Source organism: Corvus kubaryi, unplaced genomic scaffold (assembly GCF_017639235.1).
Source record: "Corvus kubaryi isolate FWS band 111438036 unplaced genomic scaffold, C.kubaryi_AGA036_p1.0 71, whole genome shotgun sequence".
NCBI lineage: Eukaryota > Metazoa > Chordata > Aves > Passeriformes > Corvidae > Corvus > Corvus kubaryi.
In genome coordinates, this window is record NW_024582059.1 from 11899906 (window position 1) to 11914708 (window position 14803).

The 14803-nt window shown below is 37.9% G+C and overlaps 1 protein-coding gene across 3 annotated transcripts in view; it reads right to left on the reverse strand.

Moving 5' to 3' along the window:
- SMARCAD1 (SWI/SNF-related, matrix-associated actin-dependent regulator of chromatin, subfamily a, containing DEAD/H box 1) overlaps positions 1 to 14803 on the reverse strand; it is a 47117-nt gene continuing 32314 nt past the window's right edge. For 2 of the 3 annotated variants that reach the window (XM_042049478.1, XM_042049480.1), the window contains 15 exons: positions 12860 to 13062; positions 11536 to 11626; positions 10238 to 10337; positions 8673 to 8732; positions 8399 to 8474; positions 7823 to 7958; positions 6659 to 6796; positions 6254 to 6349; positions 5707 to 5824; positions 5345 to 5466; positions 4023 to 4211; positions 3066 to 3184; positions 1978 to 2160; positions 1192 to 1301; positions 1 to 881 (listed from right to left, as the gene is read on the reverse strand). In XM_042049478.1, coding sequence (XP_041905412.1) covers positions 820 to 881; positions 1192 to 1301; positions 1978 to 2160; positions 3066 to 3184; positions 4023 to 4211; positions 5345 to 5466; positions 5707 to 5824; positions 6254 to 6349; positions 6659 to 6796; positions 7823 to 7958; positions 8399 to 8474; positions 8673 to 8732; positions 10238 to 10337; positions 11536 to 11626; positions 12860 to 13062 — 1803 coding nt within the window. In that variant the 3' untranslated portion in view covers positions 1 to 819. The remainder of the gene's footprint in view (positions 882 to 1191; positions 1302 to 1977; positions 2161 to 3065; positions 3185 to 4022; positions 4212 to 5344; positions 5467 to 5706; positions 5825 to 6253; positions 6350 to 6658; positions 6797 to 7822; positions 7959 to 8398; positions 8475 to 8672; positions 8733 to 10237; positions 10338 to 11535; positions 11627 to 12859; positions 13063 to 14803) is intronic. The other variant, XM_042049479.1, reaches the window with a different exon arrangement.

Consider the following 14803-nt stretch of genomic DNA (forward strand, 5'->3'; position numbering starts at 1 on the left):
TTGGAAAACAAGTTTTGGAAAAGCTTTAATTTCCCATCCATTTTGAATTTGCAGAAATCATGTACAGTTTACCAAAACATCAACAGACTTGACCAAACCATTTGGCAGGAGTTCTGTTTTTACAATCAATATCCTCAAACCACTGTAATTAGAGTATAATGACACACTGGTAATTAACTACTAATATTGACAAAGCCGAGTCAGATCAATTGGAACACTCCAGCTGGCTTGAAAGCTGCCTATTTGATTTGTAACATGCACATTACCATCCCTTCACCTGACCCAAATCACCACAACCATGAAAACATTTTGTCAATCTATGGAATTTTATTTGAACAAGTTGATACAAAACCAGTACGGAACATCAAATGAACCAAAACAAGCAGAAACAGACTCAAGCATTGTCAAATAAGGCACATATAAAAAAATCTACACGTGGAATCCAGTGAAACAGACAGTTTATATATATATATTTATATATATATATATATATATTTGGAGGTAGAAATAATTACAAAAATACTGACAAGTCTTAAGCAGTAGCAGATTTGTTAAAACAATTACTACTTAGGTCCCCATTTTTAAAAGTGATCTGTAAAAGCTTTATTCAGCATCTGATGTTGGCACATTTGGGCCATTTATGCTTTTAAGCATCAAAAGAATGCTATTGGTGTTAAAAATTTTCAATATCATGAGCAATACAATAAAGAAACTACAAAAAGTTATAAACGTTCATAAAACTCCTGGTCAACAGTAATGTAAGAGTCCTTGGGGTACATTGTCACCTTTCTTCCTTGAAGTTCACAACATATTTACATTTTAGAGACCCATTGAAGCTTTTAATAGTGTGGCTATATCTGCTGGAATGGTTCCTTCTTCTCCTGAGGAATAAAAAACAAGCATTAGTACAGCTTAAAATATTTCACATAAACAGATAAAAGCCTACGTCCCCCAAACTGTAAAAAAATCCTCTGCTTGTAGGACTTGGTCACTGATTTCTGGGTCAGACTCAGAGGGCACTTCCTGTCAAATCAAAGAATTATCAGCAAAAATACATCTTTCTAGTTTAACATAAAAAGACCCCAAAAAACAAAAGGCTTGTCTGCATCAAGAATCTCCTTTTTTTCAGAGCAACATCTTGCAGCAGCTTTAATTTACTTAAGTGGACATCATTATGTGCAAGACACCTACCTGATTCTGCTGCAGTCATATCTTGCTCTAACTTCAATTTCTGTTGACTGATTTTGAGCATGGTTTCTTCAATAGTCCCCTTACTGATGAGCTTTATGACTTGTACTTCTCTGAAAACCACAAAATCGGAAAAAATCATTTTATAGTTCAGACTAGTGCAAAAGGGAAGGATATTATGTCTTTGCTCAGCTGGCTGGGGTTTAAAGCAAGGATAAGGAAATGAATGAGAGGGCAATACAAAGAGCATCTAGGTTTTTCTCTGGAATAACTGTGCTCTGTATTGCCAGAAAACATGTTTTCTCCTGCACTCCTGGCCACTGCAAACGTCTGACAGGCACAAAAATCTCTGTTAATATAAACAAGTCAAATTCCCCCTAATTCCATGTTAGAGTTGAATACAGTTGAAATTAAACACATTCTATGGTTTCACTCCTTATGATAGGGTGGCACTTAAAAGCTTAGAAGTCTCCTGAAGAGAACAAACAGCTTGGCCAGGCAGTCCCAAAGACTTCAGATCTACCATGGAATAGTTCCCAGCACCAGAAATTTGAGAATTATAGAGAATTTGAGAGTTGTAGTGAACTAGAAAAAGGAGGAGAGTGTAAATAAAGGTTTGTTCTGGCAGCAACATGGACTAAGAATTACAGTTCCTAGCTCCCACACAACCCAGAGCTGGTTTACACAAGTCTCTGCTTAAAATTTTCAACCATAAATACTGTCCTTTTAGTCTCCTTTGAGAGCTTGCCTCCAAGAAAACCCAAGCATTATAATTAAAAGAAGTCTTACCGTGTCTGACCTACTCGGTGGCACCGGTCTTCTGCTTGCTTATCGTTGTAAGGGTTGCAGTCAATGTCATGAAGGATAACAACATTGGCCGAGGTCAGATTAATTCCCAAGCCACCAGCTTTGGTTGACAGAAGGAATACAAATATACCCATATCTGTATTGAACTCATCTATCAGATGTATCCTGCAGAACATAAGACACCATGAATCAGGCCTTGGAAAAAATACCACACTGGCTCCAGAGCTGAACACAGAAGCTGGGATGATCTTTTGGAAGAGAGGACAGAGGCACTGCACAGCAGCTCCAAGTCCAGATGTTATGCAGCAGGAAAAAGGGTACCAACAGTCCTCTGCAGTGAGCAGAGAAACATACTTACTGAGTGACAGACAGATGGATAGCAAAGAATGAAAAGAGGCTCAGAAAAAGATTTTTGATGATCACAGAACACAAAAGAGCCAGCTGGAGGACGAGGGAAGACTGAAGTACATGAAACAAATGGGGAGGCGGGGGATTAATTTCACTTCATGACTGTCTTCTGTACCAACTGCACATACAAAGGCAGGAACAGACATCAGCTCTACATGGGAAGTAACACCACAGCAAGAATGACAGTTTTTTGAAATGAAGGAAAAAGCATCCAAAAAAGTCTTCAAAAATTCTTGAGACAGAAACCAGCATAGCTCAAACACCAGAAAAGCACTGCAACGTTTTCAGCTACAGAGACAGGCAGAATGGTTTGTCCTAGAGAAACAAAAGGGTTTATCTGCCTATTGTAAAAGAGATACACTCTACTTGCAAGGAATAGCTACAGCAACTATGGCATGTTGACACGCGAACGAAACACATCAGGAACTGCTGAAGATGGCTGATTTCCATGGCCAAGACTGTAACCCCACCATCTAAACCCCATCTTTCAGCCTTACTCTTCCTAAGGTGATCTGAAATTCAACATAAAACACCTTCCCATAGACAGTGTCCAGCAGCCACAGACTTTTATACATTGAAAAACAAAGGTAAAGGTCTGAAGTCACCTCCCCTTCTCCAACACATTCACTTTCTCTCTCTCATTTTTGGCAAGAGTCACATACCGCTCAGAAATCTGCGTTTTTCCATCCAGCCTAATGTATCTGTGTTGCCAGTGTTTTAGGAAAACTTCCAAGATGTCCAGCATCATAGTGAACTGGCTAAACAACACAACTCTGTCACCCTAGAAAAGACAAAGCAAAGCAAAAATGTAAAACATGTCAACTATCAAGTACAGAAATTCTTTATCGGTGCAAATATCCGATTTTTACTTTCACTGAACCCATTTTCCAAAATCAAAGACTAAGCTGAAATTCATCAAGTCCGGATTGACTTTCAGTAAAGATTCCATATCCAGTCTTTCTGCTGCATTAACTCACTGTCATTGCAGTAATATTTTAATTACTTTGTACCTTCATGACTCAAGCAAATGACATTTCAAATGCATAAATGACCCATTACTCCATCCAGAAATATCAAACTACTTTCATTCAAAACATGAAATATTTCAATTTAATATAGAGAGTAGCCCTGTTTTGTCTGAAATAATCAGATACACAGCACCCACATGTGCAAATTCAGGATACTCTGAAACATTACAGCACATGTTTTTTTGTAAAATAAACCTGCTTGAATCTCAGGGCAGGACTTAAAGCATGGGGCCTCTTCTTACCCTTCCACTAGCCTTTACATTATTCTAACGTAATACAATCTTATTCAATTGCCAAGAGAAGGTCCAAGTCCCTGAGGTGTGAAAATGATGCAAATCCCCATATACTGATAAAGTAGTTAACCTGGGCTGAATATTCTGAAACTTGGAAAACTGGGAAAGTTTATTTCAGCGGTCTCTAAAGTGATGTGCATACTCAGGGCTGCACATTAAAAGTTGTAAGTGTTGCTTTGCAAATTACGTTGTAATACTCCACAGCAAAGCAACTGGGTTGCATAGAGAGCTGGCAGATATTAACCAGTTATTTAGAGCCACTCTTTACTCAGGAAAAAGCTTCAGCCATCTGCAATACCTTCTCTTTAAGGTCGGAGAGAATGCGTTCCAGTGCTCTAAACTTTCCAGAATCCAGGATCTGATCCATGTCTAACGTGAAGTCACTGATGTGAGAATATTGCTTACAAAGCACATGCAGCTCAAAATCTGTCATTACTGTCATATCTTCAAAGATAAGGTCAGGGTTAGCATCACAATGTGTGGGTTCCTATTAGCAAAAATGAAGGGAAATAATGCAATACACAATCTCACCAGAGAACTAAAAACAAAGCCACCACACAGTAACATCCATAATCTCTGAAAAAAAAGTAACACTCCTAGACATGGACAAATGCTAGAGCATGGCTCACGCAAGCAACAGAAGATGAACTCTCAGCTTCACGTTTATAGGAGAGGATAATTACTTCACAGTTTAGCTTTCACAAGCACTTGTACTGCCAAAAACTTAAGAAGGATATGCTCAACCTCCATAGCAATTACCTACTTCCCATCAAGCCCTAAGACCTTTTACCCTTTTATCAGACCTCTTCCCCTGAAGACACATTGCCTAAAAGGGAGGTCCAATCTTTGGGTAGATGGCAGAAGACATGGGAAGCCCAGCCCAAGATGTAGGGTGGGTAGAGGGATGCCATGCCTGGAAGAAAGAGGAAAAAAAAGCCACATCTGGAGAGTATGATGGTATAAGTGGTAACAAAAAGGGACAAAAATCCTTCATAAACCACTGGGTCACTTCTTGCTTCTCCCCAACCTTGTCTGGCTTAATTTTAAAACAAAGCTGAAGACTACTCAAAGCCAGCTCCAACTTTTTTAGAGCACCTGCTGCACACAGATTTTTTTTTTTTTCTATTTTAGAAAGAAGCAACAATTTTCCCCAAGCTCCTCAGGCATTAACCCCAGACAAATCACAAAAAAAAAAAAAATCCTTATCAGATCAATACTTTTATGCCTTCCCTATTTTAGTTCTGTACAATCTAGATTTCTTGCTACTCAGAAAGCTACTAAACTCAAGTGCCTACCTAAGATTTTTTCCATGAAAACTTTGGCTTTAAATTTTGGGGTGGAGGGAAGAGGTGCTAAGGGGGAGCTAATGAAAAGGAGATGACTCCAGACCCACAACTGTTCTCTCCGTTCTAACGATACAAAAATCAGCTTTAAATACATATAGGGATTGATTAGAGCACTGGATAGATGAAGAGGAATAAAAAGTAGCAACAATGAATTAAGTTTGGCAAAGACACACTTTTCACCAGAAGTCTGACAAGAAAACAAACAAACAAAGAAACAAGTTTGCATTCGAAATTCTGAGAAATGAAGGATCGCTTCTGAATCTCATCCTCTTACCTTGAGCATAAGTGTGGACATTGTCCTGAGTTTGTCATTCGTGTAATACTGACGATGCAAAAGAGGGTGATTGGCCATTTTTCTAAGTTGCATCATTGCATTTCCCATATCAGAATTTTTCTCTGTAAACAAAGAAGGAATCTTTGTACTACTACTGAAAATAACTATCTCTCAGCAGAGCTTTATTTGCAAGAACTCAGTTTGAAAATTCACCTACTACCTGAACTTCAGAAAAATTCATAGAAGGGATATAGACAGTGTATGAGCATTAGACATTTCTACAAAGCAAAGACTTTGTAGTCACATTCAACACGTCTCAGCATGAAAAAAATCCACAAAAAGGAAACGCAGCCCTTACATACCATTACTGTTAATAGTTTTCTTGAGCTTGTTTAAGAGAGCAAAGTACAGTTGTTCCTGTTTCTCAGACATGGCACAAAGTTCAATGAGATCTTTTTTGGGAGGTAGTTGTTTAAGGACCTGACAAAAAAAAAGATACCAGATAAAACCTGTACTGTTGTGAATCATCAGTAATTCTGCACCGTCTCACAGCTGTTAAGATACTCTGTTCATTCTCCTCATCCCAGCTCCTTTCACTGCTTGCAACTTCACTAACTCGGTTAGCAATTCAACTCCCATCTTGACTTGGATTATACATCAACCTCCCCACCAAGTAATATGGTCTGCACACTCCAGAACTGCATGAAATAATATTATATGCAATGCCTGGAATCTACTCCCCTGCTAATCAGAGTTACCCTCTTCAGACCACTGAAGTCTGCAAGCACCCATTAACGTTTTTTTAAGATCAGTAAGTAATTTCACCTCATATTATACTCAAAGATTGGTCTCAAATATTATCAGGCTTTTTGATAACACAAACCCATCATTTTAAAGATAAAATGTTACCTCATCTTTTACTCTTCTCAAGATGAATGGTTTTATTATCTGCTTTGCATGTGCAATTCTCTCCTTCTCATATATGCTTTGTTCTTCAGCACTCTTCTAAGGAAAACATTGAAAGAATTCAATTCAAGTGTTAAGCTTTCAGCTGCAACACCACCACCTTAATTTCGCTAACTTGAAAACCCCAGCCAAAACAGACATATTTGACCTGACCATTAGTATTCCAAGATATCCTGTTACAAGATATTTTAATTTAGATGGTTTATTCAATTGTTTCATTTTCTAGATTTTCAAAGTCACATTACCTATTTCCATAAGATACCAATAAAACAGAAGTTATGCAGCAACAGCAATCTTCCAGCAAAAAGAAAAGAAGTTATTTTCAATAAGAGAATTCACAATACTCACCGTTTTTGAGGAGAACATCCTTCGAATTTCACTTGTGCTACTGCTGAACATATGAGGCATGACAAAGTTCAAGAGGGACATCAATTCCAACAAATTATTTTGAACCGGAGTCCCCGTTAGCAGCAAGCGATTCTTGGCCTGTTTGTCCAAAGTGGAAAGAGCAGCGAGAAACATTCATCAAACAGACTAAAAACTATTATTGGCAAAAAAACCACAGCTATGGAGATGTGAGAAAATAAGCTTAGTTTAAATTATAACTATTTAAACTTATTATATATTTGGAACTCATGGAGTAATTTCCCTGTTAAGTGAACAAAACTGTTTACAGAACTGTGGGTAACTGTGCACCAATTTAAGACAATTAAAAAAAACATTCCTGGATCTATTAGGCTTTTTCTCGATTGTTCTGTCTGGGCTTTGTTTTGGTTGTTGTTGTTGGGGATTTTTTTGTTGTTTGGGCTTTTTTCTTCCTCTTAATGACTGTTAGTTGTTGCACCCATATCAAGTTCTCTAATGTCATACAGTACTTATGCACAAGTTTTGAATTTCAAGTACAAGCAGGTTTCATTGCTTAAAGATCAGCTCTTTAAAAATGCTTTTGATGAAAAATTTTGAAAAATAAGTTTCAGTAAGTGATCTTAAGTTTATTATTATTGTATGAATACTACAGTGCTAGATCATAATATTCAGAGAAAGAGCTGTACTCAAATCTTTTGCAAGAGTCTGCTGACTCAGGCTGCAAGCCACAAGATAAAGTATTTTCCAGCCAGCTCTTCTCGCAGAGCTCTATTAGAGCAGGTCCTGAAATACTACAATGGTTCAGCACAAGTAACCAAAAAAAGTAGCATCTTTAAAATCTTTACTACTATGGGATATAACTGGGAATCTGCTGAACACTGAAACTCAAGCACTACCATCATTGAAATGATGCTGCAGGAAATTTATTACATTTCTTTGGGAGCTTATCTCCCTGCAAGAGTTCACAGTGCAGGAGCCACTCCTTAGACCACACCAACACTTAAATCCACTTGCATACTGCAGTTTCTCTAAAATTATATGTATATGAACTTTACAGTTAATATTCTATTTTGCCCCTGCTTGTAACCACAAAACAGAAAACCCAGGAGCTGTCCCCTCTAACCCAGCAGAACCAAAACCTCTTACATTAATTGTCATGAGGTGCTGGTAGCGGACAGAGCTCATGTTCTTGAGCATATGACCTTCATCAAAAATTGCATAGTTAAGCTTCAGCCTGCGGAACAGTCCTCGATCATCTGAGCTGCTGATTGCAGAGTTGTACCTGTCAGCGACAAATATCACTTGCATTTAGTCCCTCTCTGAAAATGAATGTACTGTTACTGTAATCAAATTAAATTCTCTAATATTGTTAAGAGTTATGGAGAGAGTGCATGAGGGGCAGTAAAACTGCCTGGTTTACTTGACTGAAGTAACCAACCATAACACAGTTTATTACTGGCAAATGATTACAGTTTACTTGATGAGCGAATGCTCTCAGTAACACTTTCTAAAAATCTGCTAAAGCCTATTACAATGTAATATTATCTATACATGCTGACAGACACATATCTGTAACACCTATGACACAGTATCTCTTACACAATAATAAAACCCTAGTTAACTATTACCTGAAACCCAACTCCTAGAACTGTCTGGTTTCTTGTACCACTAGAGGTCAGCAGGACCTCACTAAAACTCTGTAGTTTTTTTTACTGTACTTACGTAGTCACAATCACATTGAAATCAACAACTTTATTATGAATGTCCACCCTGAGATGTTTCCTGTCTTCTTGGGATCCTTCAGAAGGACAAAACATAAAATGAGTAAAATTACATATATTTATATACATGCAACAATTAAAGATGCACTCATCAATAAATCTGTGTACTTAAACAACTGTCTTAAAACAACACTTTCATGAGCAATTCAGCTTTTCTTAGACTGACCGCACAAGCAATTGTATTACTGGATTCATTTCTTAAATGGATTCCTCACCATAATAAAAAAGGACATTCAGTTCAGGACACCACAGATGAACTTCTCTTATCCAGTTATCTGTAAGACAACATTAAAACAAAACCCAAGTCATTTATACTTTATTATGTCTTAAAGTTTCACACCTCAGCATTAAACCAAACATCTGATTTCAATGTAAATCCCTTTAAATTCTCCTGAAGGTTAAGAAACACTCTGTCTTTAAACTGGAAAACCGATAATACGTAAGAAACTGAACCAACCCCAACTGGGCTTTTGCTAACTCTTAACCAGCTTGCACTTTAAACCCCTAAAGAAACAGGTCTTGCACACTCTGTAACCACCTGTGAAATAAATACAATGTTTAACTTTGCAACTCGATTTCCTCCCTAGACAGTTAATTCCTCAGAAAGCACATCACTTCATCTGCCAGTACTTGCCTCCAGAAGTATGTCATCAGGAGAGACGGTGCCTCTGGGAGCAGGCAGGGGAGCCTGACAAGCCGGGTGTGCAGCTCCAGGTGCGCAGCAGCACAGTGGCCACAGGCAAACATTACTGTGCTCAAGGGGAAGCTGCTTGACAGCCAACACAACTGCTGACCCCCAACCGCAGCAGAAGGGAGACCCTGCTAAATGCCACTTGGGAATGGGCTGGACCCAAATCAGGGCTGAGGAGACACCTCCAGAGAAGCGTCAGGAAAGCTGCCAGTAGACTGCACTGCCCAGGCATTGGCAACCAGCCACTACAGTTCGGACTCTAAGACTGACTTCAGGAAAAGCACCTTCGTTCACATACTTAGTACACCTCAGGTTTTAAGTAATATATGCATTATTAAGAGTTGTTTTTAAAAAGGGAGCTCCAGTGGCGTTTGAAAGCACACTAAAAATGGAGATTTCAAACTTAAGTTGAACAACTGGAAACTTTTCTGATGTGTCAAGAGAAATTTCTGAAGCCCAAGTAAGTATTTTATATTAAAAGCAGCATTTACTTTCTAAATTCAACTTGTTACTTTCTCCTTTCATTCAAAAATATCAAATTTGAACTCCATCAAGAACCATTTTCTACTCAACTTCATCAACTTTGCTGACATTTCATTCCACCATACTCTTCCTACTTTCAACTGAGGCCATAAAACAATGAGAACACACAACTAGAAGACAGACAGCCTCATCGTTTTGGGATTTTCATCTGCTTTGACAGATGCTGCGCAGTAAAGAGGAAAAAAGACAGTGAATGTTTAAAATGTCATGAAACCTAACCCTAAGCACAGCCTGAAGACTAGGAAGTTCAGCCAACATTCAGTAAGTAAAGAGATTACTTGGCTACACAAGTTCAAACTGTAACAAGCAGCTTTATTTTTTTCGAAGCATACAGATCATCTAAAAAAGTTCCATGCTAAATCTAATTAATTCAGAACAAGCATGCCTGCAGCATGGTCTGCATTCCAATTCAGATCACCTAAGGAGTTGAGTACCACCATAAAAATAACAAGTTTTCCTTCATTAAATTATATTTGCTTTACAGTATGTCCATGATTGGTCTGGGGTTTTTTTCTAACAAAAATATTTTTGAAGCCTGTAACTTACCTAACGTTGAAGCTGGCACAACTATCAAATGGGGACCTCTATTGCCCTCTTGGTAGAGATAAGCCAGAAATGCAATAGCTTGAATTGTTTTTCCTAAGCCCTAAGAGAAAACAAATCCATTTACACAATCTGTAGGACATAAAAGTGTTTTGTACGCATAAGACAGCTACAGTGTAGTGAAGGCCCAATAAATATTAGAACTTTGATATGAAAATTTGTTCTGTTTAGCTAATTTTAGAGAAGACAATTCCTTCTTAAGTAGAACCTCAGTCAAACTTCATTATCATTTCAGCTCAATATTTGAACAAGGATTCATCTTTTCCATTTATGAAGTTTTTCATTTTAGTTCAATATCATCCCTCAAATCATGGTCAAAAATGTACCTTCCTGAACCAATGGTGCACAAAAATGATTACTTGGAAACTAAACATTTATTTCCATTTGCGCCAGTTGTACAAAGGATATTCCAGCTATTTCTGAAGTAGAATTTAATATGCAAATCAGATTTAAGATAAGCCTACATTTCCACCAACACTCACTCTTCCTGTTTTCTACATCATGAATTTAAAAATTTCGTGTATCTACCACAGAACACACACAATCTTACCAACATGAAACATAGAGAAGTTGAGAAACACTGCCTAACTCATAGCAAGGCAAACCAATGCTTTCATTCATGGTTCATGAGAAGATGAACAGCAGCCAGGATTAAAACAACAGACCACAAATTCAGCAGCTGCATCACTAAGATTTTTCTGTTGTACAACTATGGGTGGTGTCAGCACTCAACAAAACCTCAAACCCATAAGCTTGTCTCTCTCTTAGCTCAAAGTTGATGGGGAGTGTCATGAAAAGAGATGGTGGAAATGCTGCTTCTGGAGAAGCACTGAATGTTTCTACCCATTTAATTTTTCCTGTATTATTATCTGCCTGTTTTGAAACTGATGGAGAAATGGAGAAAACAGGTGCTCACTACACTAAATGCTGGACAAGTAGAATGAATTTTATTTTGGGGCCAGGAGCTGTTAAAATCCATGGTTTGAAAACAACCTGTTGTGGTAGAAACTGGCTCCACTGCATCAGAAGACACCATGTGACTTGTAATTGTCAGTGTCCACAAATTTTAGGCTACTTTTGATTTTCGAATGGAAAGAAGGAGTTCAGCAGCTTCTAAGATCTTGGAGAACTATTTGCAATTTAAGATTACTTATAATCTGCTTTAGGTTTCTAGGCAAGGACTTAACAAAGTCTTTTTTGCAAAATTTTAATCATTCTTAAATAAGCCGTTTGACACTCACCATTTCATCAGCCAAGATGCCATTCAATCCGTGTTTATACAGCAGTGCTAACCAATTCAAACCAATCTTCTGATACGGCTTCAGTTTCAAACTGTTAAAAATAGTCAAGCTTATTACCACCTTTTATTTGTTTCTCCATGAAACACAACTTTACACTTATGGTAATCACCGAATGGCAAGTTTAACATTGCCTTTATTTTAATGCCCTCCAGATCTCCTTGTGTAATGAAAACCACAAACTTTATTAATCAGTCACCTGTACACAAACTGAGTTGCTTGCATTTTCATAGACCTAAAATGATCAAAGTGAGTAACACAAGAAATACTTTTCTTCTACAATCAGTGATACACAACCAGATAAAAGCAGCTACAGAATCACTCTTTTTTAAAATACACCATGAATTAAGTGGCATTTTGCAGCTGCATTCCTAATTTTGCTCTGTTGTACAATTACTGTTTGTGTCAGCACCAAAGAAAAACCCAAACCTAAACATACAACGCACAAAGCACACTCAACAGCGCGTCACCCAGTCCAGCACTTTTTCCAAAGAAGAAATGTCACTGACGTTCTTCCTCCAAAGACTTCTTGCTTCCTCCCAGGTTTTATTCTCACATACATGAGAATCCTTTTGCTGTTTACTTGTAACAACACCCAACTCTAATTCAAGCTGCTACTTTGGCCAATCCCACTACAAGCCTATGCTTCCTAACCCTTAGGATAATGCCCTCCACCATATCCATATCCATTTCCATTCCTCCTAAGCTCTCTCTTTACTCCTAAGATCTATTTGGAGAACCTTTCCAATTTTGAAATAAATCCTCGCCCACAACACATCCCTGCTGCTACTCCCACTGGATACAGAGTTTCAGATTACTTTGCACATCTGAACTTCCTGACCAAGGCCTTTCATCCAGCTGATAAACCTTCCCAGTTTGCTCAGATTTGTTCCAATTTAGCATCTTTGAAATCTAATCCCATTTGAAATCTGTCCCCTGTTACAGAAGCAGGTTTGTTTGGACTTTTATTTGAAATAAGTTGACAACTCATGATTCCATTGCTTAAGGTTGGCTGTTACATTCACCAGAAACTGCAGGAAATAAAACACTGTTATAATTTATGTTCTTATCCTGCTCACCAGCTTTCCTGATACACTTAAAAAATCTGTTAGATTCTCGCAAATGTTGCACATCACTGTTTAGCTCACTGAGAGCTAAGTATGAAAAATCTGCAACTCTACTTTCAGAAACTACATTTTTGAAAATCCCAGTCTTCAAGTACACCTCATTGTCCAACACCCTTATAAAGCATAAAAATGAGAGATACCTGCGATTCAGAATGGAGGGTTGCTCTATGTTCCATCCACATCCTCCATCTCCAGTAATCCTGGTTACCTGTTTTGTCAGTTTATTGGAAATGTCTTCACATTTATTCATGAGCTTAAGAACCACATCCCTCTCCTTCAGCAGTATCTTGCAGTTCCACACTATATCTTCTGACAAACCAGTAGTCTTTGTCATTTTTGTAAACTGCAAAATGATTAAAAAAAATTCTGTGAGTAGTGGTAATAGCAGCAAAGGTGCTGCAGTGAAAATCCACAGCTGCTGCAGGCAGTAATTCAAGTAGGAGACAGCAACAGCATTTCCATCTTCTCTCAAAATTTCAAATACTCCTTACACCTGGCCCACTGCAAACTGTGTGAATCCACACTGAAGGTCATCACTGCAGCTCCCCACAGTGCAAGAGATAAATTCTCTGAAGAGTTTCTAATGTAAAATGCAGGCACTTTAAACTCAAAATCCTCAACAGGAGGCAACATACAGTGCAAAGCCAGCTTTGAAGGCCAGGCACACTAACAGAACAAAACCCCAAAAGGAAGGAAAAAAAAGCACTCATTCTCATTAAGATGCCCTTTTAAACAAACCGTATTAGATACTAAAGATGTAGGATGTAAGCATAACGTAGGCATCAAGGCAAACAAATGAACCTATAACGAAGGTTACTACATTTCACTATGGGTCTGTCTGGGGCTCAGCATTACTTGGTTCCAGTTCTAACTCCACCACAAAGGGCACATTCAAACTAGACTTAGGCATATGGGAAAAAAAAAAAAAAAAAAAAAAAGAAGGATAAGAAGTTTCCCAAAACTACACCAGGTTTTCTGTGGCCACCAAGTACTGACAGGACAGAGAAGCCTTACTTCTACCACTTGCTTCCTCAAGTCCACACTAGTTACTTTGTATTTCCTTCCTCTAAACTTCAGATCTTCATCTCAGTATGAATATTCTACATGTCTGAGCCAAGCAGCCTGAAGCTGTGTCAAAACAGGCCCTTCAGGCCCATCAATTTCTCCTGAATTCCATGTAGTGCCATCTGCAGAAAGTGTAAAACCTACCACTAAATATGTTTCTGGGGTAATATTTATAATGACAGTATTTTCACAAGTAGTTATCCCTATTTCACTGTAAAGAACAGATACCTTTTTTTGTTTATTAATGGATTTAAAGAATTGAAGAATACAAGATGCTTTGGATTTGCCATTCTTATATTAAAACAGAGGTAATTTTCACACAGAGTTTTCTGAATTTTAGATCAGGGAGCTGTTAAAATTTACCACAAGACTCCATATGCATATATCCTCCAAGAATTCCTTCCATAAAAAAGGAGTCATATGATCCAGTTATTATGTGTTAAGCAACTCACCAATTTTGCCACATTGCAGAGTAAAAGCAAGTTTTGTTACGGTGAAGAGTGTAACCAGATTGAATTTACAATAAAATAAAATTTTAAAAACAGCTTTCATTAGAAAAATATTGAAAAAATAAATGGAGTGAGGCAATTACAGTTGGGGGATATGTTTGTTTTGTTTCTGTTTTTTCCATTTTAAACAAACCCCAGAAAGTTTACCAACACTCATAGGTTAGACCAGGCTAAAATGCACATGTCAACACCTGCAAAGTTTTCTAAGTAGACACCTCTATTTAGAAATAAAAAAGAACACAGTTTTTAATAGGTGTCTACAAAAATTCAAAATTTGTTTAGATGCCTAAAGCTTTGGTTGGCATGAATAAAAATCCTGTAATCCATAAGTAAAGGTGTGGAGAATTGAGCCATCTGTTATTAAAAGAAATGGTATTGTTTCATGTCAGCACATTAACATCAACGTCCAAGTTGCAACAAGAAATACTTCAGCCACTGGTTTGCATGTGAAACACAGGGTGTTACCCTGCTCAGAACACAAAGCAGATCCACGGGTGGCCTTTGCTTTCT